General features: G+C 36.2%; 1 protein-coding gene across 2 annotated transcripts in view; it reads left to right on the top strand.

Annotated features, from left to right (window-relative positions):
• The window catches only part of KDM1A (lysine demethylase 1A), a 62,427-nt gene that overhangs the window by 11,395 nt on the left and 33,691 nt on the right, over positions 1–17,341 (top strand). The window contains exons 3-4 of one of the 2 annotated variants that reach the window (XM_058718692.1): positions 11,416–11,475; positions 16,817–16,950. In XM_058718692.1, coding sequence (XP_058574675.1) covers positions 11,416–11,475; positions 16,817–16,950 — 194 coding nt within the window. The remainder of the gene's footprint in view (positions 1–11,415; positions 11,476–16,816; positions 16,951–17,341) is intronic. The other variant, XM_058718693.1, reaches the window with a different exon arrangement.

Raw genomic sequence — 17,341 nt, 5'->3', positions numbered from 1 at the left:
TGTAAGTAAGGTTTGAATACGTTTCATTTTTACCAGCTTTTAAGTTTGTTTAGAAAATTTTGCTTTGCTTTCCATGATGTTGAGAATAAAATATTTTGTTAGCACGAGGTTTTGCAAAATCCGTTGGGTCAGATAATATTACTGGAGAAGATTCCTTTAGGAGAATTCTGAGAGGAGGCCAGAAGGGAAGGTTGGAGCCTTCATTATAAGGCTGAGAAATTTGAACTCGTCCTTTAAACACTGAGAGGATCTGGTCAGGGTAGCACTGAGATATTTTGTATTTTGAGTGAGAGGCGTTGTACAAAATACATTTTTTGGAAAAATCAATCTGATGTGCTCTATTAGAGCGAACTAAAGAGGTAAAGAGACTGGCTGGGAGAGATGATTTTGGTTGTTTTGATAATCGAGTTTAGTGAATTTTGGTCAATGGAAAAATCTCAATATCAAAGTTGAACTTTTATGGAAACGATGTTGGTTTTGTTGTTTGTTTGGATTTACATAATTGGGAAGTTCTATGTTGTGGCTTAAAAATTATTTTTATATTTGTTTGCTTTTGATGATAACTGAATGTGGCCTATAGTCCTACGGTAGTCACATGAGTAAATAATGTATTTTTCATGCTAAGTATTGCTGCTTATATTTAAAATTAAAGTTTTCCTAAATGTCTCTGTGTATTTTTACATTTATACACTTCTGAATGTATTTGTTTTAACAAATGATGGATTTATTTGGTTTCCTAGTACCTCATCTATCAAGATAAAGGTGTTTTTTAAAGTTATGCCAACTGAACCTGAAAATGTCCTTGGAATCGTGTGGTTATTAGTAATGTCAAATAATATGGGAACATCTATAAAATAGAGTAAAAATCTCGGTTGGTCTTTACTGGTTTCGATACCACTGTTAAAGTGGCCTTCTGTTAGTGAATTTTTTTTTTTTTTCCTTTCTTGGCTCAGTTGTTACCCTGTGTATATTTGATTATTCCTCAAAGACGTTTTACTATATTAACTAATTTGTTACCACTTAGCTTTTTAATTTTAATGCAAAAACACGATTTTTTTCTCCACTGCCTTTCATCAGTTGAAAATTTTCAGAAAAATCTTACTAGTAGTTTCTGAATTTAAATTTTGTGTTGGATAGCTGTTTAGGAACTCTGGTTTGGGAAGATATATTTCATTTTGGGTTAGAAACAGCTTAGTTGTATAAAGCTTAACACTTTCATGGAAGCTTGCTTTAAAACAATAAAATGAAATTTGAAATCGCTATTAAAATGCCTTTCTCAAGATGTTAAGTTAATGAATTTCTCAACAGAGATATCAGAAGTATGTTTAAAAATACATATATGTGGGGGAGCCTGGGTGGCTCAGTCAGTTAAACGACTTCAGCTCAGGTCATGATCTCACGGTCCGTGAGTTCGAGCCCCGCGTCAGGCTCTGTGCTGTCAGTTCAGAGCCTGGAGCTCGATTCGGATTCTGTGTCTCCCTCTCTCTCTGCCCCTCCCCCACTCATGCTCTATCAAAAAATGAATAAATGTTAAAAAAAATTTTTTTTTAAATACATATATGTAAAGCACATGCATATGTCTGTGTACCAGTTTTCCAGCCTCAGTGGTATGCTAATACTGTAATGAAGCTCAAAGGCTTACGTCAAATTATTGGTTCATTTTGTTAGATATAGTTATTAGATATGGTTAGCTGATTGATGACAGCTCTGTATTATAATCTATTTTATTGAATGACTGTAGGAAGAATCACTTTATCTCCTTGTTTATATTCTTTTAAGAACACATAATAACTCTTACAACAATGTAAATAAAAGAAAGTACCTGCCCTCTCTTCTGTCTTACATGGTAATTTTGGGTGTGTGTGTGTGGTGTGTGTTTGAAAGAGAGGTAGGCTGTTTAATGTACAGAAATCATTGATGTGAAAGATTGGTATGACAAAAAAATTTTGTGGTTTTAATAATTTTGGGGCCCTTTTCATGTAATAGTCCTGTCGATTGAAAGAATATTTCACAAAATCACATGAAAGGAGATGCAACATAAATTAGTAAAAATACTAAATTATATAAAATATATAGAATATGTGTATGGGTAGAAAAGTTTAAAATCCAGTGAAGTTTTATCACAAATACTATTAAAATGAAAATATTTATGACAAAAGATTGATGACCAAATATTTTATGAATTGCTTACTCAGTATAGCAAAAAATCTAAAAGGTAGAATCTTTTGAACTGTCCTTTACAACTTAGTATAATAATAGAATTTGACCAGAGAAGAGCTGAAGATGGATTTCCTTACTTTAAAAGAAAAAAAAGGGGCGCCTGGTGGCTCAGTCGGTTGGGTGTCCAACTTCGTCTCAGGTCGTGATCTCGTGGCTTGTGGTTTCGAGCCCCGCGTCGGGCTCTGTGCTGACTGCTCGGAGCCTGGAGCCTGCTTCGGATTCTGTGTCTCCCTCCCTCTCTCTCTCTCTCTCTCTCTCTGCCCGTCCCCCTGCTCACCCTCTGTCTCTGTCTCCAAAAATGAATAAATGTTAAAAAAAAAAATTTTTTTAGAGGAAAAAAAAATAAACGGTGGCCTAATACTTATGTAACCATCCTTATATTTTCATAGTTCTTTGTTCTTAGGTGCTGTGAGGCAGTCATACTGAGGTATTCAGTCAAGTCCTGGGTTTGGCGGCATGGCTAGTTACGGTCAGGGTTTGGTGAATAATTTTAGCATGCCATAATTATTTTCAAGTGGCTTATCCCAGGCTTTTCTCTCTGATTTCTCTTGCTGTACCTTCAGGTGCAATCAGAGAGCAGGTGTAACTTGCAGGTTTCCTGAAAATGGACTCGGATTACCTCCACAGGGAGAATTATAGAATTCTGTTACAACCCCATACCCAGCAGGAGACCCTCTTTTGTAGATCTACTAGAAGTTGTTGGGAAATTCATTCCTAACAGGATTGTTTATGTTGCCATTTTGGCCTGCTAGTGTCAAATAAGTGCCTGAAATCATTTTAGTTCTCCTTATATGAAATATGATGCATACACTTAGAAAGCAGACCTAGGATTTTTGTATAGCATCATTTTTTTTGTATAGCATCATTTTTTTTTGTATAGCATCATTTCATTGTTCTGATTTGGAACTGTGCTTCAGAATAATTTACTGGAGGACTGAGAAAAAAGTCACAGATTAATTCAAAATTTTTATATTTTGAGAGATAACATTTGGACCAAGCTATATATATTACTATGCAATACGTGGTCCCCACTCTCAGATGATTTATAGCCTAGTAGAGATACAAATGTGTACATAAATCTGTAACAGAAGGTAAAATGAGTCTGAAATATTAAATTTTAGTATAAAAATTTGGAGGAACTTGGAAAAAGAGTGGGACGAAAGTAAGTCTTCCTAAATTTTTGGCTTACTGGAAGAATTATTTTTAAAAATAGTGTGGAAGTGAAATTTTTTTTTTTTTTTTTTAAAGATTTTATTTTTAAGCAATCTCTACACCGGTCTTGAATTGAACTCACAACCTCAAAATAGAGAGTCACCTGCTCCACCAGCTAAGCCCAATGCCCTGGAAGGGAATTTTTTTTTTTTTCCTTAAAGAAGACAGATGGCTCCCTTACTCTTTATTTTTATTTATTTATTTTTTTAATTTGAGAGAGAGTGCAAGCTGGGGAGAGGGGCAGAGGGAGAGAAAAAGAATCCCAAGCAGGTTCTGCACTGACATGGGGCTCGATCTCACAAACTGAGATCATGACCTGAACTGAAATTAAGACTCGGACTCTCAATCAACTGAGCCACCCAGGTGCCCCTGGACAGGAAATTTAAAGAAAAGAGAAGAAAAAAAAAGTGGAGACATTTTCTACGCAAAGTAAGATTGCCCCAATCTTGGCAGTTCCTCATTGACTTTATTATACAACCATTAATTGTAAAACTGCAGTGCTTTGTTCCTGGCATGGTGCTGGGTTCTGAGGGTGCAGCGCTGAAGACTAGGCCTTTCTGCAAAGAATTCATAGTCCTCTTTAGGGTTACAAATTTAATAACTGGCTACAATGAAGAAACAATACGATAAAAGTGTATTCAAAATACGGTGAGAACCCAGAAGTTGTTTTTAAATGTTTTTCCCCAAATTGGATTTTGGAAGTTTTACATGAAATGTGAAGGAATTAGGCTTTTATGAAGCAGTTGAGATCCTTGATTCTTTTTTTTTTTTTTAATTTTTTTTTTTTTTTTTTTTAACGTTTATTTATCTTTGAGACAGAGAGAGACAGAGCATGAACGGGGGAGGGGCAGAGAGAGAGGGAGACACAGAATCCGAAGCAGGCTCCGGGCTCTGAGCCGTCAGCCCAGAGCCCGACGCGGGGCTCGAACTCACAGACCGCGAGATCGTGACCTGAGTTGAAGTCAGTCGCTTAACCGACTGAGCCACCCAGGCGCCCCTGAGATCCTTGATTCTTAACTGTTAACTGCTTTTGGCCAAAACCACTGAATCAAATGCTACCAGTTTTAGGTTCAGTCTTTGACAGATTGAGCTGCTTTTAATGATTTCATTTCACTGATTGATTAGGTTTGTTTTTTTTTTTTAATTAAAGCAAATTAGTAATTTGTTTAGCTGAGCAACTTTAATTTTATAATTTCCTTTCTTTTTGCTACCATCCTTTTTTGGTCTGCTCATGATATAATAGAACAGATACTTTGTCTATGAGGATTTTCTCATCTGCAAAATGGGACTTGATACGAGAGATCAAAGGAGAAAATAGAAATTCCACTTTTGTGTACAAACATCTTGTATCTATTAAACACAGACTTGAACTAGGAATAGGGTTAACAGATGTTAACATTTTGCAGTATTTGCTAATTACGGTGGCCTCAAACATTTGAAGATAGGGTTGTGTTTTTTTCCTTTTTTTTTTTTTTTTTTGGCATCTTCTGATGTGAAGATAGAAGAACACATATGATTAATTAATGCCTAAGAAGTCAAATCTCCCTGTAGCAGTGTACACTCAAATCATACTGAGGTTGGGAAGAGCCTCTGATTGTGGTCTGGGAAGATACAAGATAGCCAGCATTCTGAGAAATTTATTTGAGCAGGAAAAAGGGATTCTCTTGTTGAAATTAATTCATGGTTATCAGTTGTGAAAAGTTATTACAGTTCTTTTAATAGCAGGTCCAGGGTAAAATTCACTGTTGGCCTTTTTGGAAATAGGTGAGGAATACCTACCTGGCTGGCTTGGTGAGAAGAGCATGTGACTCTTGATCTTGGAGTCCTGAATCTAAGCCCCACGTTGAGTGTAGAGATTGCTTACATACATAAACTTAAAAAAACAAAAACAGGTGAATAACTAGAAAAGTAAGCTTTGTTGTTAACTACTCAAATTCACATTAAGCTTGGTAGTCGAGCAACATAACATAGCATCTAAATTGTAAACTTTATTTGGAACATTTTGAAAACTGAACTATAAGCCAAGATTTTACAACAAAATAGGTGAGGAAAATCCCTGCTATGGAATGTGGAGGGAAATAGCATATGAAAAAGTCCATTCTTTCCTTTGGCTTCTAAAAGCTTTGCTTTCCTTTTTAGCTTATAGGGCTTTTATTTTGTATAGGATTTCTGGTACTGAGGTTTCTCATTTCTGCTCCAATGTTAAAAAGTCTTCAGGTGTAGATGAGCAGTGCTACTGCTCCTCCAGTGGTAAAGGGAGAAAATTTTAGGCAGGTTCCTACCTTAAGCAGCACCCTTTTCCTGCCTTCTGGGCCTTTATGACAGTATAACACTAGGATTGCTGTTCTAGTTGGAACCCATAGATTTCATTCTGGATAATTTTGTTGGAGAGTATTGATCAATGTTAGCTGTGTTAACTGCCTAAGATGTGCTTCAAAGGAATGCCTGAGGCTTTCCCTTTAGGCCAGTTTCATCTATCTCAGGGAACCCAATTCACTTGCCTTTGCATTTCTTTGAACTGCTGTAGATTATTTATTCTGTCCACAATCATAGTCAAAAAGTTAGGAAAGGGATGCATTAAGAGCAGTATATTTGAGGTTATTTTTAAAGCCACCTTTCACTATGGAGAGGACTGGAAGGCAGCAGGAAGTGGTTATGGTCACCAATAACTCGCTACCTTTCAATTATTTAAAAAATTTTTTTTTGTCATTTGTCTGTGTTGACCAATTCCTCTTTGAAACTGTGACTTTCCTTATGAGATTAGTCATACATTTAAAACTGCTTCAAATTCTCTGAGCCTGTTGTTACCCCCATGCTATTTTAAGATTTTTTTTTAGAGACGCCTGGTTGGCTCAGTTGGTTAAGCGTCCAACTTCAGCTCAGGTCATGATCTTTCTGTTTGTGAGTTCAAGCCCTGCATTGGGCTCTGTGCTGACAGCTCAGAGCCTGGAGCCTGCTTCAGATTCTGTGTCTCCCTCTGTCTCTGTTCCTCCCCAACTCCTACTCTGTCTCTCTGTCTCTGTCTCTGTCTCTCAAAAATGAATAAAAACATTAAAAAATGTTTTTTAATATTTAAAGTGTCCCCTCTCTTTCTGTCCCTCCCTTCACCCCCTCGTGCTCTTTCTCTCAAAAATAAACATTAAAAAAAATTTTTTTTAAGACTTTAAAGTTTTAGTCCTAAAGTTCTAGTCTTTAATTACTTTAAAGACTGAGTAATTACGTAAAAAATATTTCCGTTTCATTTTACCTAAATTTTTCCTAAATTTTGCATTTGGTCCACTGCATTACTACTGACTTAAAAGAACTTGGAGCCATCTTGAAAGTCCCTTATCCCTTTTATCAAGTCTGCTGTAAAGTCATGTAACTTCCTGTGCATAGCTTCTTTGACTTGTTATTGTTATGCCCTATCCACTTTCATTGTCATCTTTTTATTCAAGTGAATTTCACTTGATATCTAACTTAATCGGCCTTTCAATTGGATCTCCTTTGTGTAGGTCACCTTTTTTCCTGTAATCCATCTGGTTACAAAGTGACCGGATTAGTTTAAAGTATCACTTGTTTTGCTGTTTTGCTGTGACAGGTCATACAGTTACCCCATTATTATTAAGATCAAGTTTAGGTTTTGTCACTGAGGGTGGCCCCTTTTACCTATCCTGCTCTCCCACTTCTGTAAGTACTGTGTCATTCTATACCATGTCTGTGCTTTTCTCCTTGCTTTTATAAGTGTTCTAGACCATATTGGTGGTTTGACTGCCTCCCAATATATCCAGACCTCTGTGGATTTATTGAGAAAAGCTTCCCTGATTCCTCATGTGTATTAGCCTCTTGTTTCCCTTTTTTTAAAAAAAAGTTTCTTGGGGCGCCTGGGTGGCTCAGTCGGTTAAGTGTCCGACTTCGGCTCAGATCATCATCTCATGGTTTGTGATTTTGAGCCCTGCATCAGGCTCTGCGCTGACAGTTCAGAGCCTGGAGCCTGCTTTGGGTTCTGTGTGTGTGTCTCTCTCTCTCTGCTCCTCCCCTGCTTGCACTCTGTCTGCCTGTCTGTCTCTCTTTCTCTCTCAAAAATAAACAAACATTAAAAAATAAAATTTTAAAAAGTTTCTTTGTGGATATTTTTTTATCTTTCCCCAGGTAGATTATAAGCCCTTTGAAAATAAGTATTTAACCTGTTCCACTTTCTGTTTGTGCTTGGCAGTTTTGAGATAGGTATTTGGTAAACATTGAATTAGTGAGATTATTAAAATATAAACTGAGGTGTTAATAAGAGCAGAAACTTATGTCTTTAAAGATGGTTTAAACTTTTAAGATTTTTTCCCCCTCTGCTAATGTGTCAGGTTTGATTGAAAACAAGAGCTTGGCAGTCACTTTGTTCTGTAAATTTGGTAAATTTTTGATTAAATAAATTTTAATAAATTGTTGTGGTTTATTTTGTTTGTTTGTTTGTTTAAAAATTATTGCTTCCCAGAAGAGTTAGGAATTTCTCAAATTGTGTACAAAGTTATCAACATGATTTCAAGAAACTAAATAGTCACGGGGTGCCTGGGTGGCTCAGTGGGTTGAGCGTCTGACTTCGGCTCAGGTTGTGGTCTTGCACTCTGTGAGTTAGAGCCCCATGTCTGGCTCTGTGCTAACCACTCAGAGCCTGGAGCCTGCTTTGGATTCTGCCCCTCCCCCACTCATTCTTTGTCTCTCAAAAATAAATAAGCATTAACAAGAAACTAAATAGTCACAATGTGAATCTGTTGGTCAGTATGTACCTGAGAACAACACATTGGTGATCCTGCCCTTCTTGCTTGTCAGATAAAAAATACTTGAAAGTCATCATAGATTTCCTTTTAAGATATTGGCAGAATGGTCTCTTGGGAATCTTAATCGAGACTATAACTACAATGCTTCACTGTTCTTCAAGAATAACCTAACAGGTTTGGGGCGCCTGGGTGGCGCAGTCGGTTAAGCGTCCGACTTCAGCCAGGTCACGATCTCGCGGTCTGTGAGTTCGAGCCCCGCGTCAGGCTCTGGGCCGATGGCTCGGAGCCTGGAGCCTGTTTCCGATTCTGTGTCTCCCTCTCTCTCTGACCCTCCCCCGTTCATGCTCTGTCTGTCTCTCTCTGTCCCAAAAATAAATAAAAAACGTTGAAAAAAAAATAAATAAATAACCTAACAAGTCTGTAGAAGGTTTATTAGAGGGCAACCGAAGAGCTGCTATGTAAGATAAATCGAAAAGATTTTATCTTCAATTTGTAGAAGATATACACAAATACAGGTCTTAAGGGTCTCTACTTTAAACTTGAGTGTGTGTGTGTGTGTATTGAGAATGAAAACAAAAGGAGGTCTCCGCAGTAGTGCCACAATCAAGGTGATAGGAAAAAGTTGCTTTTGTATATTTTCATTTTCTATTTTGAGTTTGAGCTCATGGAAGATAACAACTATACTTGCCTGCTGTTCCATGTCCTTTCGCAGCAGAGTCCTAGGACAGAAGGACCCAAAGAGCAAATGATATGGCATTTTATATGTTCTAATCAGAGACAATCCTGGATGGAAAGTTAGCTGCAAATATTTGTATGTGTGTGGTTTTTAAGAAAATGATGGAAGAATTGGTCTACAATATCACTAATAAAGATGATGCTGTTATCATCTGTCTTTGGAGAAGTAGGCACCCTCCAAATACTCATGACTGCATTATGATTAGAAAATAGCAACCTCCTCTTCTGAACCTTCATCAAGTCAAATGATATGTTGTTCCTTTACTTAATTTTAAGCACCTATTTTGTTTTTCATTATTTCTTACATGTTTATATCGCCTGTTTGGTTTTGCTCTATTTCTTTGCTTATGCAATGCTTTGGAGTGTCTTTTTTGACTTTCTGCTGTTAAGAGACATCCCTTTAAAAAAAATCTTCCCAGGGTATTGAATATTTTTCATAATACTCCTGTATATTTTTATCAACTAACAGTATATGAATTTTGTTCCTTTTTTCAAAAGCAGAAGACAAAAAAGACTTCCCTGTCTTGTTATAAAAGAGCAGTCTTGTCAACCTTTTGAGCACATAAGTCAGGCTTAAGAAATCTGTTTCTATTAAATACCATTGACAGAAAACAGTCAAGAGCTACCTGCAGGTTAAAATAATTTAGCATTCTGTATGACATGTAGCAGGGGAAGAAGGAAAATGATAGAAATGGGAAGGATAAAATAATTCAGACTTAATGGCTAGCATGAAAGTGGTTTTTGTTTTATTTTTAGAAATGGTGAGATGCCTTTGTGACAAGAGACTGTTGCTTTTATTCTTTGCCGAGCTGGGAACGTAATTTGAGAGAGAGGAGCTATATTGTTCCTAATGCTTAAATGTTTCTTGGAAACTGTATTTATTTTATTGTGTTGAGCCCGTCTCCTTGAGTCAGTCTTTTGATCTAGTGTGGTTCTGTTTGGAAGAGTTTCTTTAAAAAAACTCTGAAAGATTTTTTATGAATAAATTTAGAAGTAATTAAGAGTGAGTATTTTTTATTTAGACTTTAAAAATTTTAACGTAGGGCCTGCATTTTCAAGATGTTTGCAGATTGGATTTTGTAACTGGAGTCATCTCTTCATAATTATATGCCCTTTTTTAAAGGCTATAAACAACAAATCCTATACCTTGTGCCTTGTATGAGAACCATAACCTTCTAGAACCTAAAGGGCCTGTCAGGAGTATAGTGAGATAACTTTAGAATGAGATTCTATTCTACCTTAACAGCAGAGCGTGTACCTTCCAGCAACATATTCTAATGTCAGGAATCATTTCTATCTAAACACTTTGGTATACATGAAGATAGAGATGTCATTTTCACTTTCCTGTTCCCTTTTAATTCAAATGGTAGATAATCAATCTTTCTTGTTGAGATTCTTTTAAAATAAACTATTTAATGAAGCTTGTCCAGTTTTAGATCACTGGAGAGTGTTTTCATATCTTCCAAAGATCATGCTGTAGTTTCCCCATAATGTACCAGGTAGACAGAAGCTTAAGAAGATCATAGCATCTGTTTTGGTGAAAGATTTTGGAAGAGTCCGGAAGATCATCTATCCTGACTTTGAACTTTCAAGCTGTGATACTTTTCTTGAAGTTTTCTATATATTAGTCAATGAGGAAAATTTCTTAGGCTTACTGTGTAGCTTGAGGTAGGAGACCCCCTCCCTACCATATCTCCCTCTACCCCCCCCACTGTGTGTGTCTATCTACATTACTTGGCATATGACTGCAGGGTGTCTTGTGGTACAGTTGAAAGTTTTACTAAGGAGGCCTGGCATATTCAGATCTAGCACTGTCTAGCATGCTTAGTAAATGAAACTTGTTTTGGAGCTGAGTCTTTACAGTTCTTTGAAGTCAAAGGGAGAATTTTTCATTAAAACTGTAAGTCTTGGGACACCTGGGTGGCTCAGTTGGTCAAGCGTCCAACTCTTGATCTCAGCTCAGGTCTTGATCTCAGGGTCATGAGTTCAGGCCCCACTTTGGGCTCCATGCTGGGCGTGAAGCCTACTTACAAATACATAAATAAAATTGTAAGTCTTGTTATTTTATGTATATTCTTTTTGGATAGAAAGGTGAAGATAAAGAGATTGAGCAGATGCTGAATTGCTGCAGCTCTAGACCCTAGAGCCCTGCCACACCTACCACTCTTAGCATAGCAACAAGTAGTAAAAGACATTTGGAATCCTTTTTTCCCCCAATCCATGCTGGACTGACAGGAAGGATTTAGTGATTAGAAATACTATGTACTTTGTTCTCCTACTTTTCAACAAGAATCAGTGTGTACAGTTGAAATTTTCTGACCAGAATTTGGAAGACTATGATGTGATTCCCTGGGCCTGATTTGAGAAGAAGGAGCTCTCTTGAATATGGGTTTACTAGTTGGTGGTGAATTTGTGAGTCGCCAACTATTAGGCCTTTATGTCCAGATATTATCTTAATTTATGGAGTAAGGTCCCTGAGTTCTCCTCTTTCCTTCCACAGGGCAAGCAGGAGGACTTCAAGACGACAGTTCTGGAGGGTATGGAGACGGCCAAGCATCAGGTGAGGGTGGCATTAGATGCTTGCCACTTAGTAGCAAGAGCCGCCAAGTCAGGGATTGATGCTTGCAAGAGTTTTTGGCTGTGGTATCCACATTTTAGCCAGAAGCACAGGGGAAATTTAACTCGCAGGACAGAGTAGTAGAATAGGAGAGTGTAGCCAGAACAAAGGCAAGCAAAACCTTTTGAAGTCCTCAGGCCGATCTCAGCCCTCCACTCTTCATGTTTTTGAGGAGATGGCAGGTACTTTTCTCCCCAGCAGCTTTTATAGTAACAGTAAACATATAAAACAGAATCATGGGACCTTTAAAAAGAAATATAGCTGAACACACAGAGAGGAGGAGCCATAGGCCAAAAGCCTTCCAAAAAAAAAAAAAAAAAAAAAAAGGACGGAAAGGCATTCTAGGACTAGTCAGATGAATTATGCAGGTAAGGGACTTTTCAGAAACGGTTGTTAGATAGTATTGGGTACATTTTTTTCAGTTAACATTGCATAATTATTTTGTAGTGTAAACATTTTGTCACATGAAAATTAGTCATTTTTTTAAAAGTCTGCTCAAAATGCTCTTTCTTTTCAGACCAAACTATGAGATTTTTACTTGTAGGAAAAAGTAAAAGGTTAAATGATTTATAGGGCCCATCTGGAGCCATTAAAGTTTGTTCCAGGAATCCAAAGTAGTATGTCTGGATTTCATCCTTTGCCCAGGATGTTTTTGTGTGGTTCAATGCTCAAAACTGACTGATACATATATATACATTATGATAGAACTGGAATAGGTGTTACTTCACTTTTGGAGTTTGTCACTTTTCAACTGTTAAGTCTACTTTAAAATTATTTGTCTTTTGCAGTTTGTGTACACCAGGTCTAGGAAATATTTGTATTTTACTCTCTTGGGTCAAAATACACTGTTAATGCAGCAATTAGTACTTAGGGGATCCAGAATGTTAGAGGTAGACTTGTTTCAATGCTGTCCCAAGGATTGGAGGTTGATAATCAGTACATGGTTATTTTAGAGGTGTTAAAATCCTCATTCAGAGTATCTGTGGCAGATAAACCTTTGAAGAATGCTCTTTATTAAATGATGCACAATTGGATCTTCCATGGAACTGTTGAGGATCAGGGATAGCCTTTAGAGCTTTAATCTTGAAGAAATAAATTGAGTTTTCTTGTTGCTTTTTGTTTTAACGTGAGTAAATTTACTCTTTTGCTTTAGTAAATAATATGTTGTATTGCTGAAAGTAAAAACAGACTTTCATATAAAACTGTGGTGCTTCTGACTTACTATTTAGTAGAACATGATTTTTTTTTTACAGTGTTTCCAAGAGTGGTGGTGACTATTCTAAACCCTTCAAGATCTCTCTTCAGATCTTTGCCATATTCAGAAGCATGCATTTGTAAGATGATCAGTTTAGAAGCATGTGCTTGTAAGCGATCAACGTTCTTTTTTTTTAAATAAAGCCAAATGACCCTCATGAGTATCTTGGGACCAGGATCATATCTTGACTTTTATAAATCCACATCAAGTTGGTGTATACATCTTAAATCTTAAAAGTTAAGGGAACTTGAGGTCATTTTCTCTAACTTCCTGCAGTCAAACAGATATTGTATCCACCCGTTTTATGGATAAGGACTTGAAACAGTTAAATGGTATGACCAAGGATACACAAACACTTGGAGGAGTGAGAGAACCCAGAGATCTTCTTTCTTATGCATAGGCTAGTCCTTATATCCTCCCTCATAGAATCATTTAAAGTGTGCGTTTACCCTAAAAACAAAAAATCTAAAGCATAAGGAATTATATGATTCTCCTCTTTTTCTTTCCTCTACCCCTATTCTTTATTTTTAAACTATTATAGGACTGAATATGGTGCATCTAGAGTTTACTAATTTAAGTAGTCTTTTGTATGAGGATTCTTGTGAGACTTTTGTTTTCCCTCTTCAACTAGAAATCTAGTTAATTTATCTACCTCGTGAAAAAGAAATGAAAGCTAGTAACTTTTATGGAGGTCTTCTTTTCTTTTAAGTGTTATATCTCTGTTACCTTATTCTACTCAAGGTGCTACTTATATGTCAGAATCAGGGAGGAAATGATTTCATGGAATAGAGGGTCTATATCCTCACCTCCCTCCCGCCCCTTTCTGCTTCTCTAATCTACCTAAAAAGGTCTTTATATTCCCTTAAATATTTTATGACTTTTAACTATGTTTTCAGAGAAAGTGTGAGCCTGTCAGACCATTAGAAAAGCATTTCTGCTTTAGCATGACTGCATTTTGAAAGGTGATGCTGGAATTTCCTGTGTGAAATTGAGAGAAAGGAATTGAACTGAGGGGCAAGATTGATATGTAGGCAGCCTTGAAGCTTTAAAAAAATTAGGATAGCATCTTTGAAACATTCAAATTTCCGGAATACCAGATTCTGTTAAGAGCACACAAACACTAAGTGTAAATTAGGTCTGAATTATATGTACTACTGGTACTTTTTAATAAGGATATTATTAAAGTCAATTGTATTCTTTAAGGTTTTTCCTTCAAAAGGTGATACTTATGAGTTACATTATCCAGAGTGGTCTGTTAGTTCATTTTGGAAATATCCTATTGAAAGAGTGCTTTACTTAGCTTTCGAACAGCTTAGGTTCCAAGTTAACCTATTTTTTGATTCTTTGATAAAAGGTTAGAATTTTATGTTATACAGTTTTCACTTTTATATTGATAGTGGTCTTCCTTCCTTGAAATAATAGTCTTCATCCCTAAAAACCAAGAGGAAGAAAATAATTACAGAGTAGAGACTTTTTTGTTTTTAAAAATTGACAAAGTATTTAAGAATAACCGGGTGTTTTGGATGTTATGTAGAAGAGAGAAATGGAGAAGAATATTACTCCACACATATATTAGTGTCACAACTTTTGGCTTCTTTAATTCCTTTTGGTAATCATTTGGTGTTTGATTTAAAGGCACTTTTTTTTTTTTTTTAATGTTTGTTTATTTTAGAGAGAGAGCAAGCAGGGTCAGGGCACAGAGAGGGGGAGACAGAGGATCTGAAGCAGATTCTACACTGTCAGCATAGAGCCCACTGCAGGGCTTGATCCCACGAACAATGAGATCATGACCTGAGCTGAAGTCGGACGCTTACTGACTAAGCCACCTAGGTACCCCTAAAGATACTTCTAAAACTGCCACATGACTTACGTAAATTAAAAAAAAAATTTTATTCATTTTTGAGAGACAGAAAGTGAGTAAGGGAGGGGCAGAGAGAGAGGGAGACACAGAATCTGAAGCAGGCTCCAGGCTCTGAGCTGTCAGCACAGAGCCCCAGGTAGGGCTCAAACTCATGGAGCCACGAGATCATGACCTGAGCCAAAGTCAGATGCTTAACTAACTGAGCCACTTAGGTGCCCCTAAATTTTTTTAATTGTTACATATTCTCAAGATTCTCAAAGTTAGCCAACTATTTTAGAGTGATTTTTGACATACAAGCACTTGGAATGAGGAGCCAAATATCATAAAATTTAGTGGTTTTCCCTATGTGGTTTTTTGACTGTCTTTGACAGTAATATTTTGCAGTAGGATTGCTGTTCAATGATGACTTAATAAGCATGTAGAAATTAGTATAGCTAAAAAAGAAAACTACCCGTTTTGGGGAGGAAGAAGTACGGTTTGTAGAGTTCGTTGGTTTTCATGTTAATCGTATACACTTATGAAGGTAACCTATTTTAAGAGATATTTGTTCTGAGTACTCAGGATTATTGTGTAGATAATGCCCATTATAATGAGACATGTTTTTGGTCTTGGTTTTAATTTTTGTTTATTTTGATTGGGTGGTAGGTGACTAGGGACATCAAAGCTGTATATAGTTTTAGAAAATTTCACATTACTGAAATAACCTATATCCCTGATAGCCAGCCTTTTTTTTTCTTGCCTTAATTTCATGTTCTACCCTCAGTAGTATGGCTCTTACTGATTATTTTTTTCCTTAGGGAATAATTAATCGTCCTGACAGTTTTTAAGTTAGATTCATTAAATGAGAGAATTGTTGGTTTAGTAATGTAAGTACATGTGTCCTCATTATCTACTGTCAGTGGGTAAATTTTTCTTCTCTCCCAAGAATATTGTTTCTTAATATGCAGTCCATATTAGCATTAGGCATTTTTGCTTGACCTCTTGTTAACCATTTCTAGGTAGTGTTTAATGTCTTTGTGGAAACAACACCCTAATAGCTTAGCTATAATTTTCTAAGTTACATCTTTACCTGCCTTGTTCTTTTTATTTTCTTAGTCTTACTGTGCCTTTCCTTTAATTTTGTTTCCATTATCAGTGTTTCTAACTTCTTGTTTTATGTGCTTTAAATGATTAAATATGGATATCTGGAGCCTATTTGATTGCATATAATTACTTCAGTGGTGTTGAATTCTGAAACTCTTTAAATTATGTCTTGATATTTCCATGAGCTGGTAGTTAAGTATATCTTTTATAAGGTGATCTTAGAGATAGAGGTAAAATTCATGTAAGTATATTTGTAAGGACATCTTAGAAAGATGTACTTAACTACTACGATGTACTAACTACATATAAAAATACCCAATTTGAAGAGTTTCAAAATAATACATTTCAAAATAATACAATTTTACTTGTATAGAGGATATGTATACATTATATGTATATGTAGTATACAGTATGCAGTAGCATACTTTACTTGCAGTGTGTAGTAAAGCATTCCCAATGTTTTTGCTGGGAAAGGTAAATTCCTTGCTTTCTTCTGTGTCTTCATCGTAGTCTGCCTAACTGATCTCACTGTTTGCCAGTATTGACTTATGGAACTAATGGGTGGTACCACTGATGAGATATGCGTTCCTTATTTTTGGTTATTAAACCTTAAAGACCTCTCCATGTTCTCTGCTGTAATCTTAAAAGACAGCATATGGTTGTGTTTTCACTCTAGTTTCTTTTGCTTTTCTGTTCACATATTTTCCTCTATTCTAGTTCTTTAGTTTTAAGATTTAATGTGCACTATCAGTGATGCTAATTTTAATTAGAGTATCTTCTAGTGTTACAAAGTTATGTCGTGGATGAAGAAAATATGCTCAAGGCTTTGTTATGTTTTCTAAGGTAGATTGTGTCACTCATTACTAAACTGTAATTTTTGGAATGTTAAGCTCAAAAAAGTGAGTAAATACTAAAGACGTTGAGCTTTTGGGCAAAATAAAAAAAAATTTTTTAAAGGAAGTAAGATCAGTCTGTGAATGAGGCAGAGCTTTACAGGGGTTCTTCAGGCAAAAAACGCAGTCTCGTTATCCCTAGTTTTGTGTTTACTTGCACGTTTCCCAGAAGTCCTTTGCTTTCTTTGCTAGGTGTGGAGGGTGCAGCTTTCCAGAGTAGACTTCCTCATGACCGGATGACTTCTCAAGAAGCAGCCTGTTTTCCAGATATTATCAGTGGACCACAGCAGACCCAGAAGGTTTTTCTGTTCATTAGAAACCGCACAGTAAGTTTTCATGTCTGCTTTTTTCCATTTGGATTATTAATAGTGCTTATTACTTTTATGGAGAATATGGGGAAAAAGAGAGGAAAGAATTATAATAAAATTATCTATAACATGTACCACTATCCAGAGGTAACCATTGTTAAAAGTTAGTTGTTTTTTTCTCTTCAGGTAGTTTTTTAGAAGTATACTTAATTTTTGTTTTTAAAAAATTGAAATGCTATTTCCATACATTCTTTGCATCCTTTTCATTCTTCATAACCTCATAAATGCAAAGAATCTTTATTTAAACTTAAAAAAAATTTTTTTTATTTATTTTAAATGTTTGAGAGGGAGAGAGGGACTCCCAAGAAGGCACTCTTTGTACTGTCAGCATGGAGCCCGATGTGGGGCT

The sequence above is a fragment of the Neofelis nebulosa genome, chromosome 2 (assembly GCF_028018385.1).
Source record: "Neofelis nebulosa isolate mNeoNeb1 chromosome 2, mNeoNeb1.pri, whole genome shotgun sequence".
Taxonomy (NCBI): domain Eukaryota; kingdom Metazoa; phylum Chordata; class Mammalia; order Carnivora; family Felidae; genus Neofelis; species Neofelis nebulosa.
This window is presented reverse-complemented; position numbering and strand designations above follow the sequence as displayed.